Genomic DNA, 15,886 nt, shown 5'->3' on the forward strand with positions numbered 1-15,886 from the left:
TCATTTCAGTAGCCAGCCAGAAGCCATTTACAAATTAGGCAATTTTTCAAATGTTTCCAATACTCCTAATAAGAGGAATGAAGCTGAGTTCATTTGAGTGATAAGGTCTGAGATGATATTGATTAAAATATCCAAACTACTCAACAGTTGTATCCAGTCTTCCATAACTTAGCTAATGCACTCTATCTCTACACAGTTAAGTTCATCTTTATTAATAACTGTGGTAGCAACTGTAACTCTTTATTAGCTCCTGACTATCAAAGAGCGTCTTGCCTGTGAATACTGCTTTCTCATCCAAATGTACTAATGTCGTGTTTTACTGGTCCTCTTATAGGGAGGAGGGTGTCCTCTCCTCCTGCCTGCCCTCCCTTGTGGTTCGTGTGCGATGATGGGGAGTGTATCGAGGAGAGCAAAGTGTGTGACTTTACCCCACATTGTTCCTCTGGAGAGGATGAGGCCAGCTGCCGTAAGGATCTTATTTCTGAGTTCACACGTGAAAACAAACCAAACTGCACTGGTATGCTCGACTGAGCGACAGGCAGCATGAATTCCTGTTCATCCACTTTGAACCATATTATTACCTTAGTTAAATGTGATTTATATTTTTTTAATTATCTGATACCACATTCACATTTTAAGCTTCATATTTGTGGCGAACGAGTTTGTTTTTGTTTTTGCATGATACATTTCTTATTAAATGAAAAAAAAAACCCACAAAATTATAAATATTTTAGTTCAAATCACATTTACAGTACCAAATGTCTTTAGGCACTCATTTCTTTATATTTTGCTTCCAAGAAACCAGACTTTCTCTTGAGCAACAGCTCTTCAGGCTTTCTGAAGGTCTCAGAGTTTTTCTCACTCTTATTCGTTTGTAGTCAAGTTCTTATACTTGAACATTTTCTGGGGAGTTTTAAAAAAACTTGTTAAGCCACTTAACACAGACCTATGAATTATTCAGTTTTTCAATTTTTCATTACCAAAGGCACCTAACTCATAGGAGGAACTAGCATTGTGTCTGCACATAACAGACTACTTAGCAAAGAACCAATTTTAAACTGCTTCTTTGGTCACTTTGCTATTAGCAGTCTGTTGCAAAAACAGATAATTTGTTCCCGTAAAAAAAATTCCAAAGATAACACAGTTTGAAAAGGATAAAAATAAAAAATAAAAAAGGATTTTTGCAACTTTTGGTGTTTCCCAACAAAATATTAGCTGAAAAATCTGTGCAGCGTCTCCTAAAAAATTTGAGAAAAGTGAAGGACAAAAGAAGAAGTCGATCCAGCAACAATCCAGAAATAGTTTTAGTGGAAAGTTGGCTGTGAAGAAGAGTTTTCAGTTCAAATCATCACAGTGAGTGTCAACAACAGGGTGGATTTATGAAAGAAGAAAACTACCCTCAGATTTGGATGCAACATGCAGTAGCACACGGGAAGCATTTGATCGACAGCGGCTGAAATTTTCATCGTAACAATGATCCCTGATCCACTGGCAATGCAGTCAAAGCATACCTGGACAGAAAACACACAATAGCACACCATTAATCATGGATTGGCCTCTCCAGACCGCAACATTATTAAAGCAGTGTGAGATCATCTTGACAGAGAAGAGAATAAAAAAGCAGCTGTGTGTTTGCACATTTCACCACCAACAGCCAACAGCAGACCTACAGTAGAAACTGGATGCCAGAGTCAATACAAGAAAACAGACGGAGAAAACAGATTGGAAATGGTTCATAAGAAATACAAAGAGAACCTGGCAACTGAGTGGTGAAACAGCAGGGATATATGGGAAGACTTATTGGTGGCAGGTGGTTCACAAAACAGGTGGAGGGGAAAAAAAGGAGGAGAAGTAAAACTGAAATTCATCAGAACGTCTCGTTTTAAATTGTGGCCTCCAGTTTTCCTATTGTAAGTTTAATCTTTGGGAAATCATCCTGTTTAATGTAGAAGCTTTTTTTTCAAAAGTTAAATCCATTCAAATGATTAATCTACGTATTAAAAATCTTACTCTGCAGTAAAACTTGGGATTAAGTTTGTATTATTGACCTTTTACTCATAATTTGACAAAGCATGCTCATTTCAAGGCCCAGTAGAATCACTTGAACACTACAGTCTGATAAATCTTCTGGGAAACATCATGGGATGTGGCTGAAAATCATCTGTTAATGTTAATTTCACATCCAAGCCTCACCTTTATGTAACTTTGTCCTTTATGTCAATATATTTAGCCTCTGAGTGTGACTTTAAGAGTGATTCTTGTGGCTGGTACGAGCTTACCCTCGGCGATGGCTTTGACTGGGTCAGGGGCTCATCGATGGAGGTACCTCCAGACTACTATGGTCGCCCACCACCACTGGACCACTCCACGAACAGCACTGAAGGTAAGGGAAACAAACACACCACAAACCTGCTGTAGCAATGCCACCATGTGAGATAACGTGATTTCACTGGATTCTAGCCAGAAAAAAAGATAATATTATCCACTGATTAAATTGAGGTTTTGTGGAAGAAAATTCCCGCACTGTCTTTTGTGAGATAAGCACTTCATGGAGAAACGCTTTCTCAGCCGTCTGAATAATAGAAAGGAAATCGACATATGCTTGTACCCATTATGCATATTAACATTATTTACAGAAATATACAAGACTCTGCAGAGGTCTATTCGAAGTTTATGTGGCACAACATGCAACTGTATTTTTATGCCTCGTCGCATCTTCTTCCCTGAGGAGAATTAAGTCTATAGGGATGGATTTTAAAAGCAGTCTTCTTGAAGTCGGACTCCACGCAGGCACCATCTGTTGTTGTTCTCACGTAGGCTGTGTGAAGATGCTGTGAAAAAACTGCTCTGTAAGGTGGCTGTGCAGACTCTAAACTGAAGCTTTGTGAAATAATGACACACATCCTGGTGGGAGCATCTGTTTGAGGATGTAGATGACTGTGACCGCTCAAAGACTTATCTCGGGTGTGACAATGCGCAGGTATGTGGTGTGTTCAAAGAGTGATTATTTGGCAGTGGGACACCTTATATGAGCCAAGAAAACATTTCAACTTCATCACACCACCGCCTCAAACTGTACAGCATTAGACAGCATGGTTTCACCAGCCTATTCAAGCTGTTTGTGCCTTTCTAGACTTTTTAAACATGAGAACCACCAACACTGCATCTCTTATTCCAGTCTTCTATACTCTAAATATTTGTAATGTATTAGTAAGAAAGGAATCTGATTTATATTAGACTATGCAAAAGATGGACACCATTACATCAGCTATTAGTTATGAAAGTCCTGTTTATCAAGTCTCAAAGTGAGTCTTTTGGCCTTTATGTTTATGTTTTTCATGGTTTTATTGGTTTCTTCCATATTTTGAAACCTAGTGCCCTCACATTTTGCTGTTTCTCATGGGAAATCACCATAATTTGCATTACTTCAAACTTTAATATGAATAACTAATTCATGCATCCATCCATCCATACAATTTCAGCCCATCTGTATCCACAACCTGGCAAGCCATACCTAATAATCCAGTTAAAGGTGTGTGTTTGAAACCAATGCTATGAAGTGCTTTTTTCATATTTTAATTTACTTAGAGAAGCATGGTAAATAACTTTTCTGTTATAATTTGTCATTAAAAATTGGAAACTTTTAGCTGCTCCCTCATTTCCCAGTGGATCACCACAGCAGATGGATCCATGTTTGATTTGGCACAGATTTTACACCAGAAGTCTTTCCTGACACAACACTCCCATTAATCACACCAGGCATCACAGAAGCTTGTGATCTCTTCTCTTAAATAGGTAAAGAAAGATTTGTTGAGGGAATTTTACAGAAGTTTGTAGAAATGTTTAATCGATTTCATGAAGGAAAAACTATCCTTTTGTAAGATACTAATCCCAAGTTGAACGAGTGAGTGTGAGTGTGAGAGTAGAAAGAATTTGCTTGTATGAATTGAATAGTTGTGAATGTTTGAATGAGGTAAGTTGTATAAAGTGCTTTGAGTGCTCAGATAGAGTAGAAAGCTCTATATAAGAACCATTCCATTTACCAAACTAATCATCACAACACTTCGCAAAATGACGAGGACATTATCTGTTCAAATACTCAAAGGTCAGCTTCACTGTTCTGCAGCAGTTATTTTTAATCACCAAGGAGAGACTGTGACCATATTTCACAGTTAGTCTGGTCCAGAGTAAGTGACACTAATCTTTGACGTCCCACTTATTAAATATCTTCAAGCTCTTAATTACAGCAAAGATTGTTTTAAGTTGTTGGCTGAAGCATATAAAACAGCACTGCTGTATTATTATAGCCACTATGTGGTTTTTTTGTTGCATCTCTGGTAAGAAAGAAAAGATAGAACCTGAACTAGAATCAAGTTAAAGAACTTTTCTATTCTGTGCCTACTTGCAGTTATCTTCCAGCTGAAAACTTCTTTTTTCTCAGCTTTGTTTTTTAAGCTGTATTATTATTATTATTATTATTATTATTTTTGTGCTGTTTGCAGAACGGCATGATTTTATGATTTGTGTGAATGCTGCTGCACTGACCGTTTCTATATTTGGCTCCTGGCTGTTGGCCAGCAAGCCAACCTGTGTGATCCACAACATCTTGCTCTGTGCTGAAATTTAAAAGAAGAAGATATATAATCTCTTTTACACTAGACATTGTATTTCACAGACATCCCAAAGGAAACACAGATAAAAATAGACCCGTAAGGGAGCAAAAACAACAACAACAACGTGGGAAGATGTTTAACTAAAAGAACTTCCATAAGAGTTTCTGGTCAGTGACTCACTGACTGTCTGGTGAAGCAAGTTGTTTACAGAACTTTTTAAAAAAAGTAGATGCTGAATAGTAATTGTCATTTCTCATTGCAGGTCACTTCATGTTTATATTCAAGAACAGCAGCAGTCTGTTTCCAAACGCTGCTCTCCGAGGACCGCAGTTCCAGCAATCGGCTGCTGCCTGCACCATGACCTTCTGGTTAGAGTCACACTACTTTAAAGCCAGCACATCACAACCAGTCTTCATTTCTTTGTCAAGCCCACAAAGTAGTTTGACAAGATTCATTGCTATGAAAACACGCTTTTCCACTTGCTGTCCTCTCTGCTTTCTACTACTTGTTTGATCTCGTTCTTACCTCCACTCATCATTTTACCTGTCTCAGTTTTGCACTCTAAGCATATCTCATCTTTCACAATCACACACAATAAGAAGTATCTGAATCTGTCCTGTTCTGACAGTTTTATGGCCCCTGAAGGTTTATGTCTAATAACAGATTATAGTTTTCCCCTGGGTGATTGGAGAAGTTCTCCAGGCAGAAAGCAGGAGCTTTATAAATGGTCATTTTTTTCCTTCAGTGTCCTCAGGTATTATGTCCATTGAGTATTTTCACTACAGTATGTGGATGAAGGCAAAGGTTTCAGGTATAGCATGAGGGAATGCATCCATTCAAAATTAACATTTTGTCTTCCATCACTGTCTTATTCCCCTCAGGCATTATAATTCAGGCATATCTGTGGGAGCTGCTGACATGTCACTTCGAATCGAAGGAGTTGAAAACCACACTGTCATATGGAGAACATTGTACGACCAAGGACCCCACTGGAACCAGGTCACCGTACAGCTGGGACGCATCACCCAGCCTTTCCAGATCTCCCTGGCTAAAATCAGCCTCGGCGTGTTCGATGGAGTCACCGCTCTAGACGATATCGCTTTCAAGAACTGCTCTCTGCCTCCGGCGGTGGATGAGTGCCCACCCCACACACATTTCCACTGCGTGCACACCAAGGCATGTGTGGAGCATCTGCAGCTCTGTGACCTTGTGGACGACTGTGGGGATGGATCAGATGAGGCAGGATGTTGTGAGTGTTTTTGATGTTTGTTCTGGATCAAAAGTAAAAGTACTCGTCATAGTGTTGCATCAGTGTCTACAGGGCATTCCCCTGTCTTAGCTTGTTGAGATGAAGCTACTTCATTTAATTTCACTTGCAACAGACTTGGTTTATAAATGCAGAAATAATAAACAAGTTTAATCTGAGGCATTCAGCTCATAAAAATATCTGTTTCTCCTTCCAAGAGGACTATATTCTTTGGTGGAGGAATTGTTTAGATATTTTACATAAAGCTGCTCATCTCTAATTTCACACATTAAAATCTGTTTGCAGGTCCTGGGTAGCGTTACTGCAGATATGAAAAAAGTTTTTAAAAGTTGCATAAAGCATTTTGAAGCTCCTTACTTCTGCTTAACGCTACATTAGCTGCTGCTGCTGTGTTAAAGCAGTAGATCTGAAATGGCACTATCTGTGGCGAAGTTAAATTATGGGTAAAACGTAGTCATACATTCTCAAGTTCTGCTTGTAGACTGTATATGAAAATATTTATTATTTTCATGTGTGGCCAGTAGACTCTGCTGCACTGATTCTGGCACTTTTTTGTGTGTTTATCAATGTTTATCAATGTCAGTCTGGAAAATTCAAGTTTTCTTAACGGTAGACAAATACAATTAAATGGACAAAGACAAGATGTTGATTGCTTTTTATTGCTTTTTATTGTTGTAGTTTTGTCTGTAGTGAATTTCTCTCTGCCATGTGTCACAGCTCCAGAGCTGCAGTGTGACTTTGAACATGGGCTGTGTAACTGGAAACAGGAACAGACTGGAGAAGATGTTTTTGACTGGACCATCTACCAAGGCCCGACTCCATCCTTTAACACAGGCCCTTTGAAGGACCACACATTGGGCACTGTCTATGGCCACTACCTCTACATTGAGGCATCTGCCCCTCGGGAGTTCAAAGACACGGCGGTGTTGCTCAGTCCAGTCTTCAAACCCACCCACCACGGTGGCAAGTCGTACAACCACTGTGCTTTCCGCTTCTATTACCACATGTTTGGAAAATATGTGTTCTACCTGGCGGTGTACTTGAGGACCACTGCTACAGGCCGTGGCCAGATGCTGTGGGTGAAATATGGAAATCAAGGAGACTTCTGGCACAGGGAGACTCTTTACCTCAGCAGCGCTCAGCCTTTCCAGGTTAGCTAATGGTAGCATTTACATAGACATCATTATAAAGCAGTGTGGCATTTTCAGTGAGGTATTTATTGTTTCACGTTTGTGGGATTTTTCTTGGATGTTTTAACCTTTAAGCATCATTTTAAGAGTATAATTGGTAAAACATGTGATGTGCTCAATTTAATCTGTGACTGTCGTTTTAAAAAACCGACTTTCAGACAGTACACTCAATACATGGCAAAATGAAAATACGGAAATAGGAAGAAAATATCTCAAAGTTCTGCTTACACAGTGGTTAAGATATAACTCTTAGGTAAACCCTGTGATGTTACAGTCTTGGCATCCCACTGTGAGTCATTTGCTTTTGGCTCCCTTGTGTAATCAAAGTAGATATGCACACATAAGCTCTAGGTAAAAACAGTTCCCTTTGCAGACAACGCCGAGACATTAGTGAAGCAAAGCGTCTGCATGGAGTGCACTCCACCATTGCGTGATGAAGATCCATTTAATAGCTTCACTGCTTAACATCGATCCCTCAAGATGGATGTTCTGTTGTCATTACTCATGAGTGAGTATAACTTGACAGGCAGTTAAAGACTTTTGCTCTGCTATGGCAATGAAAACAGCAACTCTGTGTGTCAAGTCAATTCACTGCAGAAAGGGTAAAAGTGGGAGAAAAACAGACACTGATGAATTAAATTCAAATTCAGAGTGATCCATTTGCTCCCAGTGCAGGCAAAGTGCCATGAAATGACAAACTCTAAAAACCGGGCATCTGAATAGTCAGTTGTGTCAAATTCATCCTTTTACATTTCCATTAAGACTTAATGTGGTCAATGTAAGAACAAAAAGACATACATCATTGCATTTCCTGCTTAAATCATCCAAATGTGATAATATGAAAACTTAAACTATTAAGGTGCCTTATTCTGCACGTATGTAGGATCTTATAGAGGCAAAATTATCTGTAAAAACATTTCTGTACTTTTCACGTTCAAGCTGTTTTCTTTTTAAAACCTGATGAGAATCTTCGTATTCGAGTATTTCTAAATGATACTTCCCTTTTTTTGCAGTCAGAAGCATGCAAGTGACTGCTGAAACAACATCTCTGAGAAAATTGTTTAAAAAAGGGGAAACACATATAACCTGGATAACTGAATGCTTTCTATAAGAAAAATTCAAGTCAATAATTAAATGAAGAAATATGCGTCTAATTTATTGGCATTTCGGCAGTTTTAGATAAAGGAGGCTTTTGCCAAGTATTGATAATTGTTAATTTGCATTATTGAGCCACTAATATATCGAATCAAGTTGTCCGTTGTAGGTACCAAGGTGCTACGCATTGCAACAAAAACCTCCATGTAAACTTGCTTTGGTTGCTAGCAGATTGCTGCTGCCACTCAAAAACTTGAGAATTAGTGCCTTACTGTTAAGCTTAACAGTAAGGCACTAATCAAGAGCTTAGAAAGAAAAGCCTCCAGACTTCTTTAAGTTTCTTGAAGACGTTTCAACCTGTGATCCAAGAAGCTTCTTCAGTTCTAAAAGCAATTGGTAGAGAATCCCAGATTTTTAAGCCATATTGGGAGTGTCCCTAACAGGGTCGTGGACCAACTATTGATCCTCTGCCTAATCACACGAGTCAAGGTGGGAAAACAGTTGTGGGTAACGATCAGCCAAGGTTTCAGGTGAGCCCTTGTGAGACCTTGCCCCACTCATGTGACTAACCCTAAGTCACATGATAAGCTTGTGTGATTAGGCAGAGGATCAATCGCGAGGTGGTTTCTGGTGTGACCAGTTTCACCTTGTCAACTAGTCCCTAGGCCTCTGTGCCTGAGGCCTTACAGAACAAACACACAAAGCTAATGTTAGCAAATTTTAGCATGTTGCTCAGACTGAAGGTGATATGATTAAACATTAAAAAAAAGTTTTTTTCAGTGTTTCCTCCGTAAAACTTGTGTGTAATCTGTCTGTGTGCAATCTTTTCTTCGGTGGCCCTGAAAGGCCAAACGAACTGCAACTTAAGAAAACACCAGCAATAAGAAAAATGCTGCAAAAGCACACAAAACACAATGGAAATAGGAAAAACGACAACGGAAATAGGAAAAATTCAAAACAGAAATAGGAAAAACGAAAACCGAAATAGGAAAAAACACAAGGGAAGTGTTTCTGGGGAGACAATAACCCGACAGACCAGTTGCAGGAACACAAAACATGGTAGGTGTGTTTTATCATGATTCATATAATACTGATAATGAATTTTTAGGCTAATAGTAAGGCTAACACCATCGGCGTAACTTTGTGCTGAACATTGGGGGGGTCAAGATCTCTAAATAAATAAATAAATCTGGATAAATTCCCAGAAGAAAATCAACAGCCTATTTATGCAAGATAATTCATAATTTTATTGGGGGGGTTATATTGGTTTGGTCTGATTATTGGGGGGGGGGGGTCATAACCCCCCTAACCCCCCTGGACATTACGCCCCTGGCTAACACACTTACCTCTCATCTTTTCCTTCCTCACAGAGCCGATAGATCCTACCCTTCTTTTAAGTGTCTCCCAGCGCAATTCTTAGCATATTTTGGTTCCTGCAACTGGTTGTCGGGTTATTGTCTCGCCAGAGACACTTCCCTTGTGTTTTTCCTATTTCGGTTTTTGTTTTTCCTATTTCCGTTGTGTTCTGTGTGCTTTTGCAGCGTTTTTCTTATTGCTGGTGTTCTTAAGTTGCAGTCCGTTTGGCCTCTCAGGGCCACCGTACTTCTCTCTAACAGAGAATTTTTACTTAGACCTTCGTATAGCTATCTAATTGGGCTTACTTCAGTAGATATTAGCAAGGTAACAGAGACTGTTGTGAGTGAACCAAAAGGTTATATGAACATTTTCGAAATAACCAAAAGTGTCCCAGCAGATGTACTTAATACCAAAATCCTGAGTTCACTTTTAATTGGTTCCTAAATTAATACACCAGCAGCTACAGCTGTTACTGTTAAAAGCTTTGGACGGACTTTATACGCTAACTCGTCGACTGAATATGCCGTGTGTTTATTTCCCAGATTTTGATTCAAGGTACAGTTGGAGATGATTTTACTGGAGACATTGCTATTGATGACCTTTCCTTCCTCAACTGTGAGCCTTATGAAGGTAAATGATTACAACACAAAACTGTACAGTGAAATTCTGTTTCCAGTGTTAGTTATTTTCTACTGTCTCTTGCTCTAGGAGAGCTCCCCACACTGAATAATACAACTCCAGCAGTGACGACTCCAGCCCCCACAGTTCAACCCAATATGTGCCATTATGGAGAGTTTCCTTGTGGGACATATGGGGAGTGCATTCCCTTCAGTAAAGTGTGCGACTTTAGATATGATTGCTCTGATGGATCAGACGAAATAAGTTGTGGTAAAACATTTAAAAGGCTTTAACTATTGCATTATCAGTCTTCTTAAATGTTTTTGAGACATTTTTTATTTTTATGTCCCCTCTTTTCCAGTGAAGGAAAGCTGTGATTTTGAAGGAGGTGACAGTTGTGGGTGGAAGATCGTCAAACCCTCTTTCATACTAAATCACTCGTTTCGCTGGTCATGTGACCAAGGGGAGAGCAATCATTTTGGAGAGGAGTACCACCGTCCTACTAATGACCACACCCTGTAAGCACCTACCTAAGAGTTTTTGAAATTTTTTCAGTATTATTGTTCATTTTGAAACCTTTATAATACCTTTCAGCATTGATACTTCCTTCCAAAACGTGCATGTGCACTTAGGCACCTCCATACCATCAGAGATGCTGGCTTTTGAACTGAACGCTGATAGCATGTTGGAAGGGCTTCCTTCTCCGCAGCATCCGGGATTACCAACAAGATTGTCTAATCTGGATATAGAATACTTTCCCACTGTGAGACAGTCCATTTCAAATGAGTCTTGGCCCACAGGACACGACGGCGCTTCTGAAGCATGTTCAAATATGGCTTTCTTTTTGCAGCTTTAGTTCGCATCTTAACCGTCAGTGGTTTCTGGAAGTGTTCCTGGGCCCATTTAGTAATGTCAGTGACACAATCATGCTGATGAGTGTTGCAGTCTTGTCTGAGGGACGGAGCACCATCCAATAAAGGTCTTCAGCCTTGTCCTTACACACAGAGACATTTCCAGTTTCTCTGAATCTTTTGATGATGTTATGCACTGTAGACGATGACAGTTGCAAAGGCTCTGCAATTTGACGTTTAGGAACATTGTTTTTGAAGTCATCTTCTTACGCACCCTTTCACAGATTGGAGAGCCTCTGCCCATCTTTACTTCTACCAATTAAATTAATTAATTGCCAGATGTTCTCCCAGCTGAGTGTTTTTGAACTTTCTTACTTCTTCAGCAATTTATTCCCTCTGGGAAAATGTAACAATCTACAAAATATACAGACAGCTGCCAGTGGTTCTCCTCAGCCTCCTGGTAGATGCAGCTATGGTATCAATTGAAAAATCCTACATGACTTCCTTCTCGAGTTATCGCATTCACCAGATTCCCATCCTTGAGATTTTTAGTAGAAACCCCAACAGTATCAATTTGAAAGCCCTACATCGCCTCTTTCTTGCATTCGTATTTGTAAGGGTGTTCACCTTTCCCGCCTGCCTGGCAGGGCAATAACAATATCCCATCAGCCGTTTAGGCCTGAAGGGTAAAAATCATAAACAAATATTTCCCAAGAGAAATGCCAAGAAATCACAAATGGGTTGTTTCCTTTAAGACAAATGTTTTACTGAAAAAAAGTGTATATTTTTGCACTATAATACACTAAATAAAAATACAGCTGTCAGTTCCAATGCAGAGCCCTTTCTCAGTATATCCAAGGCACTCAGGCTAAAGACATTACTAAAGCTGATTTAAATCCTCATTTCCGTCTCAGATCCGCAGCTGAATTTGAGATCTTATTCTGTATTCCTGATATTCCTCTGATAGCAACAGCTCCAAGGGGTGGTATATGTATGCAGACAGTTCAAACGGTGGATACGGTCAGACCACTGACCTCCAGACTCCTGTCATCTCCTCCACTGGGCCGCAGTGCACCCTGGTCTTCTGGTACCACATGAGGGGCTTCACCGTGGGAACACTGAAGGTAAAGAGAGCAGACAGATCATTTCTGTGTATGGGGTCTCATCAGAATTGAGTCACGGAAATATGTTGATGTCTGCAGGTGCTGCTGAAGCAAACAAACATCACTCATGAGGTTTGGACTGAGACTGGTAACCAAGGCAACAAATGGAGACGAGGAGAAGTGTTTTTGGGGTTATTGAGTAATGTCCAGGTCTGTTACATAATTTTTCCCTAAGAAAACTAGTGAGATATCTAAATCAGTTTAATGCAATGAAATGGTTCATATCAACTTTTATATAAAAAATAATATAAAATAGTCATTTTTAAACAATTTAGACATTTTATACAGTGGTATTTTTATAATGATATACAGTAAAAGTATAAAATGACAGAACAACAGCTGCAAAAGTGAAAGGGAAGGTTTACAAGATAGTATTTACACCTGCTATGATGTGTGGATTGGAGATAGTGATACTGACAAAACCAACGAATCTGAGCTGGAGGTGAAGTTGAAGATGCTCAGATTTTCATCAGCAGCATCAAAAGGGCAGCTCGGGTTTAGTGGTTTGGAGACAAAGTTAGAGAGGCAGGGCAGAGATGTTTGGACATGTGCAGTAGAGTAGTGGATGTACTGGACAAAGGATATAGACGATGGAGCTGCCAAGCAGGAGGAAAGAGGTAGACCACAGAAAAGATTCATGGATGTAGTAAGGAAGGATATGAAAAGAGTTGGTGCCACAGAAGAGGAGGCTAGAGTGAGATGAAGGCAGATGATTTGCTGTGGTTTCACCCTTTTATTGTTTTTAATAAGTAAAATTCTGGACAATATAATTTGGCTTTTTTTCTGACAAAAATTAATTCAAAATCATGTCAAAGTGAAAACAGAGTTTTACTAAAAAATGTCAATGATTTAAATTCCATTTAATTCTTCACAGCCACTTGACCTAAGGCAATCTTTAGAGAAGTGCCTGTCCTTTCAAAACAAGAGATAATCAATGTCTTCATCTGAGGGGCAAAACTGCCACACCCAGATAAAAGTACAGTGCCTGCCCCGGTGGCTTGATTGCACCGGAGAAGTCATCCCACTGATGCACATTAACCTTTGTCAGAACAGAGAGTCAGATCAGAGCTGATGGTACAATCAGCAGCTGAAAGGCTTTACACACCAAACCTTCAGAGCCCTTTTTGAGACTACAAGTGCCCTTTTCCTTTCCCCTCCGAGCACTTCATCAGCTGACTGCCACTAGACGCGGAATAACAAGACTCATTAGGACAGGGGCTATCGGCTCTTCTGTTTCCGCGGCTTGCCTGATAACATTAAGCATCGACCTCTCCAAAAAAAGTGAGGACTCAGAGTTGATCCCGGGTCTGTTGTTCTTTTTCAGGTGGTATTCTCTGCTAAACGAGGGATCAGCTACATGGGTGACTTGGTAATAGATGACGTCGGCTTCGTGGATTGCTCCCCTCCTCTTCCTTCAGACCAGCCTTGCACACCTGAGCAGTACACCTGTGCAAATGGCCACTGCATCCCTCAGGACAACCTGTGTGACTTCATCAACCACTGCGGGGACAGCTCAGACGAGAACCCCTACATCTGCCGTGAGGCCTCTTCTAATGTTTGGCTGATGACTTTAAGTGGAAGATTAATTTTCTGATAAATGAACAGCTGTGATTGAGTTCTTCTTTTATTGCCATCTTTCAGAGGGTTTTATTGAACGCTGCAGTTTTGAGTTTGACCTCTGTTCCTGGCGCCAGTGCCAAGAGGATGACTTTGATTGGAGGATCAGCAGCAGTCCAACCATTGGAACTAGGCCATCAACTGACCACACCCTGAGAAACTCCTCGGGACACTACCTCTACTTGGAAAGTTCATTTCCTCAGGAAGATGGCAGCACCGCTCGTATAATAGGACCCCTACTGAGCCGCAGGAGCTCACAGTGCAAGGTCAGGTCAAGGTCAAAGGACAGAATGTACGAGAATTATTAAAAATACAGCTAAATGAAGACGCTAAAAAACACTTTACCACAGATTAAAATTTTAAATTCTGAGGTCATCAAAATTTGGCCGTTTCTATTGGTTTTGATGTGGCATGATTTGAGCTGGTAGGCTGGTTGGTAGGCAGGTGTGTCCTGGTACCAAGACCACTAACACAAATTCCATTTAACCCTAGGATGGATGGATGGATTATTTGAGCTATATAATAAAATACTGTATTTTTAATTAATATTATAAAATATGCATTATTTAACAATATATTAATAATCATCATGCCCTGTTGAATCCTCCCATCTTTGGGTTTTGTGAGTCAGTGGATTCCTAATTAGATCTCTTAAGAAACATTGCTTTATAACAACATGATTGATGTTATTCAGATAATTGTCTGGGACTTGTGTGTGTGCAAAACCTTTGAACTACAACTGATTTCTACATATTTTGCTTCCAATCAGCAAAACTTTCTTATACTTTAAATGATTTCAAGCAATAATTTTCCAAACTTCCTGAAGATCCTTGGAAGTTGTTCTTTGGACATTGGCTGTTTTTCAACTTTATGCACTAATGCATAATTTATTCCCATTTCTATTGTTGAATCTTTGAAAAATGCCAAAGATAACACAGTTTGACACTAATAAAATTGTATAGTTGCACCAACAAGATGATTCCCAAAGATATAATAACTGAAAATGTGCCATCTTTTTGCATGGTATGCAGTATGAGGAAACTGGACAGATAGAGGACAAATGAACAATTAACTGGCCTGAAAACCTATCTACAGCAGATTAATAGTATTTTTAAGTAATATCTTTAAGTAATAGGGGAAAAATATCCAACAAAGATCTGACAGAGGACCCAAGAGATGCCTTTTGTAGGTGTCAGTGGAAGGGAAACAGGAAGAAAAGGCTGAGGTATGCCAGATTACACAAGAACTTCACTCAAAAACAGTGAAAACAGGTCTTATGAAGTTATGAATCCAGATTTGAAATTTCTAGTTGTAATTCCCACCAATGTGCTTACAGTGCTTACAGTGATTTCTAAAACACAGTGGAGGCTTTATCTTGATTTGTGGCTGTAGTGTTGAAGTGCACATTTCAATAAACCTCTACTTCTACCTTCAGTTTTCTTAGTAAAATATAAAGAAATAAAGGGTGTCTTGAGAATTTTTGCACAGCAGTGTATAATATAATATATTTATGTTTGACTTTCAGTAGTAACTAATGTAAAATATATATATTTAATATATATCAGTGGTTTTGGTATATTCACACTATCAAGATTCAAGTTCAACTTTTTGGAAAATACGCTCAGTTGCTGCTAAGAGCTAGCTGTAGCTAAGCTAACTTAGCTTAGCTTAGCATAAAGAGGCGATGGAGATGAAAATAGTCTTTCTTGTCATTTAGTCCTCAAACAAGTGTAAAGATGAGATGTACTTTTCATGTAAACCCAACCAGCTGCTGACTTTAGTTTCTTATGTATTTCAGAGATGAGTGGAAAACGTTTATTAGGAAGGACATGAACGTATTTCTTAAAATTAAGAAATTCCTGTCAGCTTGCAAGTTTTAGTTTTAAGAAATGACTTTTAAATATTGACCTTCTTGTTCTTACAATTAGAGCTGAAAACGTGATGCAACTAAACAGGCAATTAGCAACTGAGTGTGTATGCTTGGTTGGTAGTATGTGTGTGTCCTCCCAGCTGTCAGCCCCATGCTCTACTGGGAAATGATTTCTTGATTGACTGCCTGGTTTGCTCTGTGTGTCGTGTCTGTCTTATCCTGCTCCTGACCTGTCAATCAATCACA

At 39.4% G+C, this 15,886-nt stretch overlaps 1 protein-coding gene across 1 annotated transcript in view; it reads left to right on the plus strand.

The window, feature by feature from the left end:
• Nucleotides 1–15,886, plus strand: part of malrd1 (MAM and LDL receptor class A domain containing 1) — a 67,639-nt gene that overhangs the window by 13,277 nt on the left and 38,476 nt on the right. The window contains exons 6-17 of the mRNA XM_026180851.1: nt 335–466; nt 2,231–2,383; nt 4,876–4,981; nt 5,495–5,862; nt 6,598–7,031; nt 10,064–10,151; nt 10,230–10,409; nt 10,501–10,657; nt 11,958–12,114; nt 12,193–12,303; nt 13,478–13,691; nt 13,795–14,036. Coding sequence (XP_026036636.1) covers nt 335–466; nt 2,231–2,383; nt 4,876–4,981; nt 5,495–5,862; nt 6,598–7,031; nt 10,064–10,151; nt 10,230–10,409; nt 10,501–10,657; nt 11,958–12,114; nt 12,193–12,303; nt 13,478–13,691; nt 13,795–14,036 — 2,342 coding nt within the window. The remainder of the gene's footprint in view (nt 1–334; nt 467–2,230; nt 2,384–4,875; nt 4,982–5,494; nt 5,863–6,597; nt 7,032–10,063; nt 10,152–10,229; nt 10,410–10,500; nt 10,658–11,957; nt 12,115–12,192; nt 12,304–13,477; nt 13,692–13,794; nt 14,037–15,886) is intronic.

The sequence above is a fragment of the Astatotilapia calliptera genome, chromosome 9, assembly GCF_900246225.1.
Source record: "Astatotilapia calliptera chromosome 9, fAstCal1.2, whole genome shotgun sequence".
NCBI classification, from domain to species: Eukaryota; Metazoa; Chordata; class Actinopteri; order Cichliformes; family Cichlidae; genus Astatotilapia; species Astatotilapia calliptera.